The sequence below is a fragment of the Astatotilapia calliptera genome, chromosome 10 (genome assembly GCF_964374335.1).
Source record: "Astatotilapia calliptera chromosome 10, fAstCal68.1, whole genome shotgun sequence".
Taxonomy (NCBI): Eukaryota; Metazoa; Chordata; class Actinopteri; order Cichliformes; family Cichlidae; genus Astatotilapia; species Astatotilapia calliptera.
Genome location: NC_137431.1, coordinates 34,103,775 through 34,119,699, shown reverse-complemented (window position 1 = coordinate 34,119,699; position 15,925 = coordinate 34,103,775). Strand labels below are relative to the sequence as shown.

At 47.9% G+C, this 15,925-nt stretch overlaps 2 protein-coding genes across 5 annotated transcripts; both read right to left on the bottom strand.

Annotated features, from left to right (window-relative positions):
• Positions 1-335: 335 nt before the first annotated feature.
• On the bottom strand, positions 336-9,449 carry LOC113031031 (trafficking protein particle complex subunit 14-like). Of its 4 annotated transcripts, none has more exons than XM_080307633.1 (13): positions 9,380-9,449; positions 7,080-7,423; positions 6,899-6,994; positions 6,676-6,805; positions 5,026-5,112; positions 4,471-4,591; positions 3,998-4,145; positions 3,656-3,738; positions 1,932-2,083; positions 1,505-1,641; positions 1,349-1,427; positions 1,152-1,266; positions 336-1,084 (listed from the first exon to the last, which is right to left on the bottom strand). In XM_080307633.1, exons 1-13 carry the CDS (start codon positions 9,390-9,392, stop codon positions 928-930), a joined length of 1,662 nt encoding a protein of 553 aa, XP_080163759.1. In that variant the 5' UTR covers positions 9,393-9,449; the 3' UTR covers positions 336-927. The 4 variants fall into 4 exon arrangements, with proteins under 4 accessions (XP_080163759.1, XP_080163760.1, XP_026038658.1 ...); XM_080307634.1 differs by having other exon boundaries at positions 7,080-7,420; positions 9,380-9,407; XM_026182873.2 differs by lacking the exon at positions 9,380-9,449 and adding an exon at positions 8,495-8,756.
• Positions 9,450-11,134: 1,685 nt separating this feature from the next.
• On the bottom strand, positions 11,135-12,085 carry LOC113030185 (odorant receptor 131-2-like). The gene has a single exon (XM_026181356.2). The coding sequence runs from the start codon at positions 12,083-12,085 to the stop codon at positions 11,135-11,137; it is 951 nt and encodes a 316-aa protein (XP_026037141.2).
• Between the last annotated feature and the right edge of the window lie 3,840 nt (positions 12,086-15,925).

The window sequence follows — 15,925 nt, the reverse complement described above, 5'->3', positions numbered from 1 at the left end:
ATAAATTAACGCAATGATGGTCCCTGTTATTACCTGGAGTGGGAGGAGCTACCGCTGACACAGTAGCCCCTCCCCTAAAAACATCAAGTATAGCCAAAACCAGAAAAAAACTGTTTTCCCAGGTTGAGTGCTGGAGATTCCTGCCTGCATCCCAGCTGAATTCCCGAGTTTTCATGAGTTTGTCTTGCTAATGTGCGCCAGTTAATAACCAGGATGAACCAGAACACCGTGAGCAAGGCGGCAGACTCGTGCTGCTCTTTAATAAAAGGCTGAGTGTCCTCAGAGGGACGCTGTGAGGGAGCTCCGGGTGTCTGCAGACTCACAACAACAGCCTGGACCATTACATTCATTTTATTAGCAACATTCTGCTGAAGTTACCGTTTGTGACGCGATGGAGGAAATAACACTGAAAGAAAACGTTAACTGTGACTGTCCTCAGGTTAATACGTTTTTAACCTGTAATGTCTTTTACTCTGAAAATAACACAGAAGTAAAAAGCTAACACTTTATTTTGCAGGTTTGGCACTTTCCAGCTCATTTCCTGGAAACTTTACTAAACAATGTAAAATAAATTCTCAGTTCTTCAGCTCTTTGTGGAGCTGAGCTGCGTGTTTGCAGCTTTCATCCTGTAAAACACACCTGGAGCATAAAACGATTCAGTGGCTCCATCTGGACGATGCTTTAAAGATAAATATAAGATAAAACTTTAAAGAACGCTTCCAGGAAACGAGCTGGAAAACCCAACGTGTCTTTAAATACAATAAAACATGAAATATTTCAGCTGAAGGATGAACTTCTTCCTCGTTGTTCTGATTGGTCAGCTGATCAAACACAGGGGTGTTTCCTGCAGTAACATGAAGTCAGCTTCTTTGTCATCTCTTCTCGTGAGCGTTTCTCTATCAAAATAAAAGCCTCTCCTCTCGCTGCCTAGCTGACAGGATCCACCACCAGGACTTTGCACTCCCTCTTGGCGATCTTGTCCAGCGACAGCAGCGACTTGTCCTGCGGCGGCAGGTAGAGCGGCCGACCGACCGGAGAGCCAACGGGAGGCGTGATGGCCCGTCGCTCCATGGCGCTGCCCGTCCTGTCGCACACAGATAAGATTAAACGACATACTCGATGTGATATGAAGCTGAAGTTACTAAAGTTACCTCATGATGTGGGACCGAGACGGCTGCTGGTGGGAGAAGGACTGAGAGCGCCCCAGACTGGCCTGGTGTCGGTCCAGGAGGTCTCGAACCGCCGGGCTGGACGGGCTGTTTTTACCTGGATGGTTTTCGACACGACACAGAAATCAGAACAGACGCAGGTCAAAGCCTTTTGTGTTTGTTTCCTGCTCAGAGCTTACGTGACAGGGGCCGGGCGTCGGGTGGAGGGTTGGACACCGACGCTGTGAACTGGAGCTTTAACTTCATGTGCTGACTCAGCTGCAGAGACAGGAGAAAACATGACGTCCCGTGTGAGCGGGCGAGATAAGGAAGCAGGCGCTCAAAGCTCGGCGTACCTCGTACAGTCCTGGTTTGAGGATCTGGAAGGCCACGCTGAACGACAGAGTGCTTCCTTTGCGGCAGTGACCCAGGTTACTGAGAGGGGTGTGACAGACCACGGCAGACAGCGCTGCGTCTTCCCCCTGACCTCGACCTGAGCGAGCAAGCAAACAACACATTACTCGGTCTGAACCACGACTGACAGAGAGCGGCGCGATTCTCCTGAATCTGGTCCAGAGAACCGTCTCCATCCACGAGGAGAACACAACCAGAACCAGCTGGACAAAGCACCATCAGCCTGCACTCCCCCTAACGTCCACTAGAGGCTGAGTCCCCACAGACTGCCATGCGTCCCAGAAACAAACCCGCTCACAGGTTTCCTTTCAAACAGCTGCAGGGTGGATTTTTTCAAAAAATCAAACATGAATCAAAATACTCGCTGACCCTCTGGAGTCCAGACGAGCCGCACAGCCAGGAAGTCCTGCAGGTTGTTGAGAAGAACGTATTTGACCTTGAAGTGCTCCTTCACCCTGACGGTGCTCGGACAGCTGGCCATCATGACGAAGCGCGGCCGGTCCAGACGGATACTGGGCAACCTGAGTGGAGGGGAGGGAGGACGGCGGGTCATTTAGAGAAGCAGCAGGAAAAACACTAAACGCTGTGTTGTCCTGCTGCTGGACAGGAAATACACTCAACAAAAATATAAACGCAACACCTTTGTTACTGCTCCCATTTCCCATGGGATGGACGTAGAGACCTAAAATTCATTCCAGATACACAATATAACCATCCCTCCCAAACAGTGGTCACAAATCAGTCCAAATGTGTGGTAGTGGGCACATCTGCTATATTGAGATAATCCATCCCACCTCACAGGTGTGCCACATCAGGATGCTGATCTGACATCATGAGTAGTGCACAGGTGTACCTCAGACTGCCCACAACAAAAGGCCACCCTGGAATGTGCAGTTTTTTGCGCTATTGGGGGTCTGGGGACCCAGAACCGGTCACTATCTGGTGTGACCACCATTTGCCTCATGCAGTGCAACACATCGTCGCATGGAGTCTATCAGATTGTCAATTGTGGCCTGTGGAATGTTGGTCCACTCCACTTCAATGGCTGTGCGAGGTTGTTGGATATTCGTGGGAACTGGTACACGCTGTCGTATACGCCGGTCAAGCACATCCCGAACATGCTCAATGGGTGACATGTCCGGTGAGTATGCTGGCCATGCAAGAACTGGGACATTCTCAGCTGCCATCTGCCCTGAACAATGTGAACCATGATTCATCCGTGAAGCGCACACCTCTCCAACGTGCCAGACGCCATCGAATGTGAGCATTTGCCCACACAAGTCTGTTACGGCGACGAGCTGGAGTCAGGTCAAGACCCCGATGAGGACGACGGGCATGCAGTTGAGCGTCCCTGAGACGGTTTCTGACAGTTTGTGCAGAAATTGTTTGGTTGTGCAAACCAATTGTTCCAGCAGCTGTCTGGGTGGCTGGTCTCAGACGATCTTGGAGGTGAACCTGCTGGATGTGGAGGTCCTGGGCTGGTGTGGTTACACGAGGTCTGCGGTTGTGAGGCCGGTTGGATGTGCTGCCATATTCTCTGAAACGCCTGTGGAGACGGCTTATGGTTGAGAAATGAACATTCAATGCACGGGCGACAGATCTGGTTGACATTCCTGCTGTCAGCATGCCAATTGCACGCTGCCTCATTGCTTGTGGCATCTGTGGCATTTTGCTGTGAGACAAAACTGCACATTCCAGGGTGGCCTTTTGTTGTGGGCAGTCTGAGGTACACCTGTGCACTACTCATGATGTCAGATCAGCATCCTGATGTGGCACACCTGTGAGGTGGGATGGATTATCTCAATATAGCAGATGTGCCCACTACCACACATTTGGACTGATTTGTGACCACTGTTTGGGAGGGATGGTTATATTGTGTATCTGGAATGAATTTTAGGTCTCTACGTCCATCCCATGGGGAATGGGAGCAGTAACAAAGGTGTTGCGTTTATATTTTTGTTCAGTGTATGTCCGGATGCACGGAGATGTTTCCCGTCGCTCCTGGTGGCCACAGCAGAGGTCTGCAGCCCCGAGCCTGGATATCTCTTACCAAGACTAACACAGCACGTGTGGAGCGTTTCATCCAGCCTTACCTGTAGTGGGTGTAGATGCAGTTGGTGAAAGGCATCTTGGAAGTTGACCACTGCAGCACAGCGACCAGAGGAACCTCCAGCCCCTGAACACAAGCACACACATGCTGACAGCAGCGAAATAAGTAAAGGACGCATTAATGCAGGAACGACCGTCGCGTCACAGCTGCTCTACAGTGTGTCCGCCCTCAAAGTCCTAATAAATCCTGCGCTGACACAGCCGTTCACAGAAACACGTCGTTTACTTTTCCTTCTTCAGGAAACCGCGAGGAGAACACAAACTGTCACGTCACCAGAGCGCACTGTGCACCAAACTATAAAACACACAACGCAACACGAACGCACCTCACTGGAGTCGTCCTGCGGCATGTCGTTGAGGTGCAGCTGGAACAGGAAGTCGTGCTCCTCCAAAGCGCTGAGCATGCTGGGAAGACGGCAGGCCAGGCTGTCCACCCGGCAGAAGGACGCCATGCCGACCTCACCGGACTGATGACTGCAGAGCGAAGAACAACAAATACAGACATTCAGGAGCATCGCACAAACACACAATCTAACTGCACAACAACTCGTTTTACGACTAACAAAGTCCCAGAAACTCAAAGTAATCGAGTATAACACAAAGTAGCATCATTACTAAAAACTATCTGCAATGATACAAATGATAAAAATCCAACACAGTGTAACAAGGTATACACAACACTGTCCTTAAATACAATGTAACAAACACAAAGTCATAACTAACACGCAGAGACAGCAGCAGCCACGGCGGCGCCTTCTGAACTCTGGGCACAAACCATTTGAACGGGTCGTATACGCACCACACGTTGTCCACCAGCAGCACGGAGCCGTCGGGCATCACGGGAAGGTAGGAGGCGTTGAGGTTCGGTAAAATGCGAACATCCCGAACACTCACCTCCTCCTGAGAAGACTCGTTCAGCACTGACAGCGGGACAGGAAACAGAATCACAGTTGGAATCAAACCACTGCAACCAAGCAACTGAATCGATTTTATTTTATTTACGGATTCGTTTCGGCCTTTAATTAACGAGGATTTAAAAAACAGCGCCCTCTGCTGGTGCTTTTAGATTAAATACCAAAATATTCCTACATCGTCCTGCTGATCAGAGTCACAACCACGGAGCAGAGACTCGACCGTTTCACGGGGCTCAGCGACGCCTCGGCGTGCCGGCGGTGCGCTGGCATGCTGGACGTCAGGTTAAAGGAGGTGATGCATCTATTGCTGATCGCCGCCCTGTTCAGCTTCATGTCGCAGCACACAGCTGGGTTTATGTCGCTTAGCTTGGAGGCTTCCCTGACATGCAAGCATCGGTCACCACAGTGACATCACAGTGATGATGAAGAGCGTTCTGTACCTTTTAAGACCGCGAGGTGTTTTCCAGAAACAGTCATCTGCTTGCAGCGGACGGTTGGAGGCGGCAGGACGGTCAGGGTGGTGCTCACTGTGGATCAGAAGCTGTGTTAAACCTCCCAGAGGACAACGTGACATCTTATAAAATCATTAAAATTCTGTTTATCAGGATAAAACAGTCCCGCCCTCAGTGTGGGAACCTCAGCGAGGCTCTCAGAGGCGAGGACGGAGCAGGAAATGGGTCCCACCCCATCTCAGGCGACTCAGGAGCCGAGGAGGCCGGAAGTGAAGGAGCTGATTTAACTCCTGACTGATCAATGAAACTGATCATATGTCCATAACTGACCTCCGTCATTGATTGTTTTTTACTGTTACAGCATTTATCTTGATTTACTGAAATCTAGACGGATGCTCTGCTAACGACTCAGGTGGTGTCACCTCGAGCAGCTGTCAGGCAGAGCCTACAATAACACCCCCCCACACTCACGTGACCCCCTGCTGTGGAAGAGAGCCAGACATCAAAAATAAATAATGATTAAATGTCTCGTCATCCCGTTACTTTGATTCATAATTGTTCAGTACTTCCTGTTTTATTTTGAAGGTTACTTTCCTGTTGCATCTTGTTTGTTCTCATCGTCACCTGTGTGAGTCACTGTCAGGTGCGCGCTGTTCCCACCTGCTTCCTCTCAGCCCCGGCTGTGGCTCATGTTTAACCCTTTAAGACCGACCATAGAACCAAGTCCACCAAAGCTTATATCATAGTTTTACATGCTGTGGAGCCATTTTTGGGAGCATTTCAAGTTGCTATACATCAATACAACCATTATAGCCCAGATTTTAATAATATGTCTGCATTAAGTGCATAGTAATTACATAAATTGCAAAAAAGTGCAATAACATATATTTTAACATATATTTCTAGTTAGAGAAATTTAAGAGGTTTATCCCTCAAAACTTTAAATACAAAAAAGTTGCACAAAATAGTTTCCCACCACAGGAAATTTATTTTGAGTGTCTTCATAGTTTTCTTTTTGAAATACACCAATTTTTATACACTGCAGGAAAAAAAAATATTATAAAGAAAATTTGCAAAAAAGCAGCATGTGCATCAAAATAAACTATTTCCAGCAGTGCAATATGAGTCCTCAGCATCCCAGAAACCACACAGAAAGTTATAAAGTCAAAGATAACTTTTAAAAAGAGCAGTATAGGCCCTGAAGCCCTGATGGTAAAAAAAAAACAACTACATTTCCGCAAAAATGACGTCACTTCCGGTTTCAGGCAGGTAATGGCGGACATGCAAAAGTTCGCGCTGACGTCTATTCCAACGTAGGAAGTGTTACGAACAGCTGATCGGATCGGCAAAGCGTGTTTCTGGAATGTTTTAGTTCCTGCAAGTGCTTTTTATGCAGTTTTTGCAAAGCTTTATGTGGAAGGAAACTGTGACCGAGGACAAGCTGATGGCATCAGATGTAAGTACAACTCCTCCGGTTTCATATGCAAAAAAATTATTGCGCTAGCTTACGTGGTTGCAGAGCTACCGGGATTTAAAAATAGTTACGTAAAACAGAGCGTGCCCGCTCCGACCGGCTCTAAAGGGTTAATGGAGCGGTCTGTCTACCCGCGGCGTTCCCATGAAGCATTCAGTGCCTACCCTGAGCCTTGAAGGTGTTCAGGTCGTGTCTGAAGGTGTGCGTCGGCTCTCTCTGCTGCAGCACGCTCAGGTAGCCGAGTTCCTGCACCTCCACTTTCTCCGCCTCCTTCTTCCACACCGTGACCATCACCTGAATGCACATGGAGCAAAATTACTGCGCGAAGCAGCTACGACTCAAAGTCTTCACACAACACCAGATATCTGCGTCCAGAAGAAGGCGGACCTTGACTTTAAGGGTGCTGACGGGCAGTTTGTCCAGAGAGACGGTGAGCGGGAAGATGACCTCATCCGTCAGGACCACCGGCTCATCTAGAGGAGACTGACAGGGAGGAGCAAACACATCATGGCGCCTGAGAGGAAAGCATCGCCTCTGAGGATCTTAACAGGTAAAGGTGCGCGTCTACCTGGACGGGCGCCCTGCGGAACTCCCTCGACGCCGTCCCAGAGGAGTTGTGGATGAGCAGAGGTTTGCAGTCCCTGAAGCTCCGGCACCGGGAGTCCACCCTGCTGCCCAGCGCAGCGATGGCGGCCTCGGCCGCCGCGATGTAGTCCTCTTCGCCGTCCTCGTTGGCCTCGTCCCCGCTGCTCTGGTAGTCGTGGTGATGCTGATGGTGGTTGCCTCGGTGACGACTGCTCTCACCCGGACTCACGCTCGCCACGGCGCACAGAGATCCGGCCAGCTCCCTCCACGCCCGGCTGCTGGCCGATTCCGTCCCAAAACCTGCCGCGGTGCCATCAGCGCCCCCTGCTGGAAGAGACAGCTCTGCTCCAGACTTAAGGAAGCTTTTTTACACCCAAAGAAACATTTTTAAGTACAAAAGTCTGAAGAGTTTGACTCTGTAACTCAGACTTCTGAGAAAATGACTAACAAAGTTAAGCGAAAACAAATTCCCCAAACGGTTCTTTGTTTCAGTGGCAGCGCTCACTCTTTGAACCTTCACATCTTTTCCTGTTTCAGTGCTGCAGCCGTGTTGGAGCTGTGGGATTTCATCCCTGCAGGTGGAGCTGCGGTCCTACAGTAGCTCGTGTTTGCGGCCCCATCTGTGCAGGTGTTTAAGGCAGGTATGGTCCTGTTTCATACGATATTTTATTCTATTTAAATGTGTTTTACTGCATCTTTTTGCTGCTTCGTTTCCCAGTAACTGAACTTGCTTTTTGCACAGTAGCATTTCAGCCCTGCGTTGATCCATCATGGCTGCTGGGATTTTACCGTCTCAGCTCCAGTTTGCTGGGTACTGAGCGATGTTCTGGTCCTGGATCAGTACGGGTCCCCCGGCCGGATCATCTCAGGAGTTTAACTCTGGTTCATTGTATGTGAGTCCCGCTCTGCACCTACATGGTTTCGTTTGAAGCTCGTATCTACTGCTGGCCAAGCGCAGGTTTAATGAATGCATTTGTCTGGATGTGTTAGTTTCTCGTGCTCTGTTACCGCAGACGTTGAGCCTGCTTTGACCTAAACTGCGCGGCCATAACAGTCAGGTGGAGGTTTCTGGGTGGTGCAGGTATGACCTCCATAAATGCAGACAAAGGGTTAACCGTGAGTGTGCGGCCGTTACTGCTGAGGCTTTGTTGTTTGTTCCTGACTAACGTGACTCATGCATATAAATACACGTGACGTATGTAAGACGGCATAACGAGGATATCCTGTGCACACCTGCGGGACACGTCACGAAAACATCCTAACGTTACAGGAGGAGCCTCAGCAGGTTTCTGTGACAGCTGCTCCCACACCAGACTCTGTCTCCGTGTTTTCATGTTCACGTCTGTCTGACTATCACAGGCTCGTACACTCATCTCTCCTCGGCCCTCCCTCACGTACCCGGGCCGTGCTCGGTCGGCGTCGCTCCGGCTTCCCTGCAGCGCAGCACCAGCAGGAAGCGGACGGTCTCGCCCAGGTACAGGTGGCTCCTGCGGGGCAGCGTGCGGTACCGGGCCGGGTCGGACAGGTCCGTGATCGGCACCGCCGGGAAATACATGAAATACTCGCACTGCGACTCCATCATCTGCACCATGGCGACGACGGGAGGAGGCTGAGCGGCAGCAGGACCACAGTCAACACGCTCTAACAATGAAACGCGCACTTCCTGTTGCGACTTTCAAAGTAAAAGCACGGACACCTGCCGAATGGGGGAAAATGAGACCGTTAGCGCCCCATAGTGGACGTCCATGGTACTACGACACCAAGTTTCTCGCCGTTGCCAAACTCACATGAAATTGAAAATCATAAGCACCGAGAGGAGCGTCTGGGTTTTATTTAGCTGTTATTTAAGTGCAGCTATCTGGACCTTTTACATGATTTATTGCACTTAAGTGTGGCTCTGATTAGAAACGAGATAAATTCACATCCATGTACCGATGCAGACATGTTTGCTTTGCTTTTTGACGTTTTGAGTTCACACACACGTGTTTACTTATGTGTGTGCATGTGTGTGGGTGTGTGTGTGTGTCTCTGTGTGCATGTGTGTGTCTCTCTGTGTGTGTGTGAGGGTGTGTGTGCATTGAATAGTCCATTTTCTCGGTCCTCCATGTGAGTGAAGCTGCAGTCGCACCTTCCTTAAATCAAACAAAATTGATGTCAAACATTTTTGTTTGTGCTGATTTTGTTTTAGAGATTTCAATAAAAGTTTTCTATAGCAGTGATAACAAGTAGTCCCCTGCAACAATTTTGATGTATTAATATCTGATTCAAACTTTGTGCACATACCACTGATCGACATCTCCGACCGTTATTGTTCATAAAGCCTGGAGAGAAGAAGAGGGACTCGCCTTGGAGACAAAGGAATGATTAGTATTTAAGTACAGTGGTGTGAACTGGTGATTGTAGAATTGTCAGTCACTTAACGCTTACTGCAGATTTTTCTCTTTTCCCCAGCTGTGGCAGTTGTTTAGGGAAGTGAGCGCTAGCTCAGTAGGTTCGAATCCACTTAACGGCTACCCTGAGGTACCCCTGAGCAAGGTACCGTCCCTACACACTGCTCCCCGGGCGCCTGCTTAGTGGGCTGCCCACTGCTTCACTGAGTGAATGGGTCAAATGCAGAGAAAAACAAGTAATTTCCCCATGGGGATCAATAAAGTATCCATTATTATTATTATTATTCCCCCTGGAGGCTCGTCCACGCGGCTCTCGACTCACCCGTGCTTGATTGCTCTGCCAGCTGCTTCTAATCAGCCTTCATCCTACGCCAAACTGGTAGCGTTAGCAAACTGAGAGTGTGGGAGATTGTTGGTTAAGAAGTCAGCTAACCGTGTATTTGGTCTCAGGTTCCCCTAGGTTATTTGGACGGAAAGGAGAATCGGGACACACTAGTCGCTCACGGGATTGCACGGATGAAGCAGCACTTGGGAGTTTGAAAGGGAGCACCTTTGGACACTGTAAATAAACACACTGTTCACCAGAGCTCTGCATTTAGCTTCTTTTTTCCCTGCATCCCAGACACTTGGATTATGCATCTTTTTAGAAATGATGAAAAATTCCTGACTTCTATTTAAAATCACTTTCTCAGATGTGTGCTGAGTTTCACTGTTACTGTTATGGAAATAAAAAACAAAAGCAAGCTGCAAACCCTTGGTGAGAGTCTTTGAAGTGGTTTAATCAAACGTTGCAACATTGAGAAATTGGTCCCTGACCATGTCTGCCGCCCTCTCATCTTAGACAAAGATATTCCACAACTCTTACATGTTGGCCCATGTCACAGGGTGTAAAGCATAAATATACATTTGTGATGCTATTCTACATGCATATAACTATTACTGAAGTGATATTGTTAAAATATGCCATCAATATGTAATAGAGTAATATCCCATCACAGAACTCACTGGCCTGATGAAGGCAGCTAACGTAAGGGGGGGAGACAGTATTGGTCAGTAACATTTTTGACCATTATTGTGTCATTTGGAATCTTTGTTTCAGAAACCCCACAACAAATATAGTTTTAAATGTTTTAAAGTAAAAAAATGCTCTGAGGACACACCAAAGAAAAAAAGAGATGCCAGACTTAAATAACCTTGAGCTGTAAGCATGCTAACTTTAAATATCTCTGAAATATTTGTTTCAGTTTTTAAGATATCACCTTAGCCATTAAATCTCCACGTTCTGTTAATAAACATAGCCAGCTGCATAAAGTATCGTGTTTTATTAATCTATGATTTTGCATGTTTTGGACAAAGCAGTCAGAGACACATCAGAGTGGTTCCTGCTACAATTCTTTGAAGTTTGCTTAACGTCCGGCTGGAGGCTACATCGTTCCCACCGTCTGACAAATTTTATGTCATGTAAACCCAAGCATGCCCCACTAAATTCATAGACACAAACCAACACGCCTAGTATGAACTCATACATCACATTTAATGTTTGTTTTTTTCTAAATTACCCCTCCCCTTGATTCTCAAGTTGAATAAATGGGTGTTTGTCAAGAAATCACACTGATTAAGTGATGAGAATGACTTCAATTGAGACTCTTCAGAGGAAAGGTTGACATTTCCACTGACATCTGAGATTGAGCATGAGGACAGGTCTGATGGTGCGGTCTCTGAGACCATAGATGAAAGAACTCAGGCATCTGGGAAGGATGATAATACAAAGATAAATAACAACCCGGATGCGCACAACTATGACACTGTCCACAGTTTTGTAAATAAAGACAAATATTGGGTTATGTATAGTTGAGGAGACACTAAGACCAAGCTGCACCAAATGCAACACCAGTGTCTTACGAGCCTTTTCAGCTGAAGCTTTGTCTGTAGAGGCCGACTGGGCTACTACAGTCACACCAATATAAGAAAAAATGAATGCCCCTGCAGCTAAAACAAACAGAAAATAACTGAAGGCTTTGGCATAGAGATCAGATATCGGATCAAGAGTCAGTTTCTCCTTGTTACAGGAATATTCCATCTGAAGGTGCAGCAGATCCTGGAATCGGACACGTAACATCAGAACAACTTCTATTAAAACATTTAGCAAACTTAGTGTCCAAACCACACAAACAGCCAGCGCTGTGTTTCTGACGGTGATGATCGTAGCATGTCTCAGTGGGTAGCACACAGCTACATATCTCTCCAGAGACATCGCCACCAGTGTGAGAGGAGAGATTAAAGTCAATAGAGTGGCAAGTGACACTAGCACACCACATATCGGATACAGCAACGTTATTCTACAAGCAGACAGTAAAAACATGAGCTGACTCTGTGCCATCTGTAGAGTATCTGCAAACAGAAGGTTGTAGAGAAGAATGTAACGAGAGGTTTGACCAAACACGGGTTTACTTCTTAGAGTAAACAACATGGTTGCATTAATAAAAAGAATTACACAGCATGTTAGTGTTGTGACAATGCAAGAAAACACTATCTCGAGAAATAGCTGATTCTGCTGCCCGACAGTGATATTTGTCAGAGTTTCGTTTGTGGAGGACATGTTAAACAAACATTAAAAACATGTTAAATTAGCACACAGCAAAATTAATGTTTTAGCTTTGAGGGATTTTGATCTTTGGAGCAGAGAAAGAAGCCAAAATACTTCCTTGCAGAACTTTAACAGATAATCTTTCCACATGACCACAGTTGATCTGCAGTTTTTGCCATCTGGTCACGTACTGTTTATGACACCTCATTGACGTCATCTCATGTGATGTCACATCATGTGATACTCATACTGACAGATTTCTACCCCTTTCTTTTTTTGTTCTCTTTTCTTCCACAAGTCACCTGTGGGATTGTTACACTACACATATATAAAAATATTGGCTAACAAGAGCAGCCGATGTTCAGTTTCTAGGGCCCCTTTTGGCAAAGCAAATGTGTTTTTTGCAACACCAGAGCTGCCAGATGGGACCGATTTGAAGCAATCAAACAAGTGAACAATCTTACTGTTAGAACACCCAGAGATTGTGCTGTGAGACTGTTGTAGAAGTTTTGGTTAGTCTGAATCCTTTCGTACTATATCCACTCTGTTCTACTTGGTCTACTACAAGTCATTGTTTTGGTAATAGAGCCCAGATGACTCCTGTATATGAGATTCTGGACTGTCTCTTCTCTGGACTTTGTCTTCATTTGAAGGACTCACCAGACACTAGTGCAAGGCTCTGGTAGGAGGATACCTGTGTCATGGTCCGGGTGAGTGCTGGGTTTTCCTGCATGCCAGTAAATCCATCACTGGGCAGAGTCACCACACCCCTCGTTTGTGGCACCTGTGTGTAATTTGCTGGGAGGCTCTTAAGACCAGCGTTCTCAAACATTGCTCGCTGTGATACAAATTGTAAACTCAATGTCTGTCCCATACTCTGGAACAGTAGGAGGCAGTAATGCTCCTTTACGTTGGTTGCTAACCGCCGTTAAACGAAGAAGAAGACATTCCTCGCTGGAATGTCAGCTAACCCACGTTAGTGAGAGTCCTAGCTCAGTAAACCCTGTCTACTTGCCTCTGCAGCTTCACAGTGGATTGGATCTTGCTGCCTGTAACCACTCAACTCCCCGTCGCTGGCCTGCTACTATTCTCGACCCTATTCACCTGCCTGCCTCCCTGCCCTGCACTTCACAGTGAGTGTACACGAACTGGTTTAGCCTCACTCGGACCACTAATCCCCTCCTAGCCTCGCCGTCAACCCAGACAAGTAAGACTATGTATTTTGTTGCCACCACTTCTTGGAGTGCTGTGTGGGGCACGCATTGACTCTACACTCCTTTCATTACAGTGACTCAGAGAAACCCTGTGACCCTGCACCTTGTATGCCTGCTCCGGAAAATCCCAAATAACGTGCCCAGCCCGATAAAGAGACTATTTCCTTCTGGCTTCGCTGCTGCACACGCGGTGCGAATCTTGTTTATTGGTTTAAAAATTATTTTGGAGATGGTCTAGCCAAGACTTGTTTACTTTCTCAGCATTCCTGGTAACAGCTTATCTGCTAGCCCTTGCTAATCAGTGTGTTTGTAGCTACAGATTCTTAGTACCATAATCAGAAACTTTATGTTAGTAGGTAGCCAATGTTCAGAGGTCTATGTTTTCCCTCTCATCATTAGTTCCCGTATAGCATTTTTGTTTCTTTTACCTCTGTTACGTTTCGGTGTTGTCAGTGTTTTGTTTTTGCGTGACTGTCATGTGTTTCCTGTTTTACTTTGAAGGTCTGTTGTTATCTTAGTGTGTTCAGTTTACGTTTCCTTGTCTCGTCAGGTCTAATTTGCCCCAGCTGTGTTTCCCTCCTGTGGTCCATTCCCTGATTGCTCCTTCTATGTATTTAAGCCCTGTGTGTCAGTTGGTCATGGTTGCGATCTCCCCCGTGTTGTAAATAGATTTGTCGATACTTTAGTTTTGGGATTTTGGTGGAGAGCTGTAGTTTTTTTCTCGTGTGTTTTTTCCTTTATTTTAATTTTTTTCGTGTTGCACTCCGGTTGCCTAGGCCGGGGTGTAACATATGGGGGCTCGTCCGGGATTGCCTTCTGCAGGAGGGTCCGAGGGACCGCTCCAGCCTTCGTTTGTCTTTGCTGGAGGGTCCGTGGGACCGCTCCAGACTTCATCCGTCTTCGCTGGAGGGTCCGTGGGACCGCTCCACACTTCATCCGCCTTCGCTGGAGGGTCCGTGGGACCGCTCCAGCCTTCATCTGCCTTCGCTGGAGAGTCCGAGGGACCGCTCCGGCCTTCGTCTGCTGGAGGGTCAGTGGGACCGCTCCAGCCTTCGTCAGCCTTCGTTTGTCTTCGCTGGAGGGTCCGAGGGACCGCTCCAGCCTTCATCCGCCTTCGCTGGAGGGTCCGAGGGACCGCTCCAGCCTTCATCAGCCTTCGTCCGTCTTCGCTGGAGGGTCCGTTGGAGGGACCGCTTCATCCTTCGTCCGCCTTCGCTGGAGGGTCCGAGGCACCGCTCCAGCCTTCGTCTGCCTTCGCTGGAGGGTCCGAGGCACCGCTTCAGTCTTCGTTTGTCTTCGCTGGAGGGTCCGAGGCACCGCTCCAGCCTTCGTCTGCCTTCGCTGGAGGGTCCGTGGGACCGCTCCAGACTTCATCCGTCTTCGCTGGAGGGTCCGGGGGACCGCTCCAGCCTCCACCAGCCTTCATCCGGTTTTGATCAAACATTTCACTTGGGGTTACATGTTTGATTTTTGGGTGGGGGGAAATGTTACGTTTCGGTGTTGTCAGTGTTTTGTTTTTGCGTGACTGTCATGTGTTTCCTGTTTTACTTTGAAGGTCTGTTGTTATCTTAGTGTGTTCAGTTTACGTTTCCTTGTCTCGTCAGGTCTAATTTGCCCCAGCTGTGTTTCCCTCCTGTGGTCCATTCCCTGATTGCTCCTTCTATGTATTTAAGCCCTGTGTGTCAGTTGGTCATGGTTGCGATCTCCCCCGTGTTGTAAATAGATTTGTCGATACTTTAGTTTTGGGATTTTGGTGGAGAGCTGTAGTTTTTTTCTCGTGTGTTTTTTCCTTTATTTTAATTTTTTTCGTGTTGCACTCCGGTTGCCTAGGCCGGGGTGTAACAACCTCCATGGTGTGCCATTTTTTGAGTGCCAAATAAATTGTTCGTTTGCACTACACCTCCGAGCCTCCATGTGGTGTCTGCATTTGAGTCCACTTACCTGTGTCTGGCCACCTGGTCGTGACAGCCTGTTGTTGCGGCTCCCTATGTTTGTCAGGTTCTTTAGATATTTTAGTGTCTCTGTCTTTCTTTTTAAACTCCATCCATCCATTCGCTTCCGCTTCTCCTTTTCAGGGTCGCGGGGGGCGCTGGAGCCTATCCCAGCTGTCATAGGGCGAGAGGCGGGGTACACCCTGGACAGGTCGCCAGTCTGTCGCAGGGCTAACACACAGGGACAGACAACCATTCGCACTCACATTCACACCTAGTGACAATTTGGATTGTCCAATTAACCTATCCCCACAAGCTGCATGTCTTTGGACGGTGGGAGGAAGCCGGAGTACCCGGAGAGAACCCACGCAAACACGGGGAGAACATGCAAACTCCACACAGAAAGACCTGATGGTGGAATTGAACTCAGGACCTTCTTGCTGTGCGGCAACAGTGCTAACCACCGTGCTGCCCCCCTTTTTAAACTCTTAATATTTTAATCTTATTGTTTAGTTTTAATTATCAAACACGACTGACTGAGCTGGCTGGGCTGGACACATGCACGGTGTAGACAACATCAATGACACGACGGTGAACGAGTGGAAACTGAAGACTTAAATACACAGACTGATGAGGATGATAATGAGAGACCGGTGAGTACACAGCTGAGCATAATCTGGCTAATGACACATGAAACTAGCAGGCAC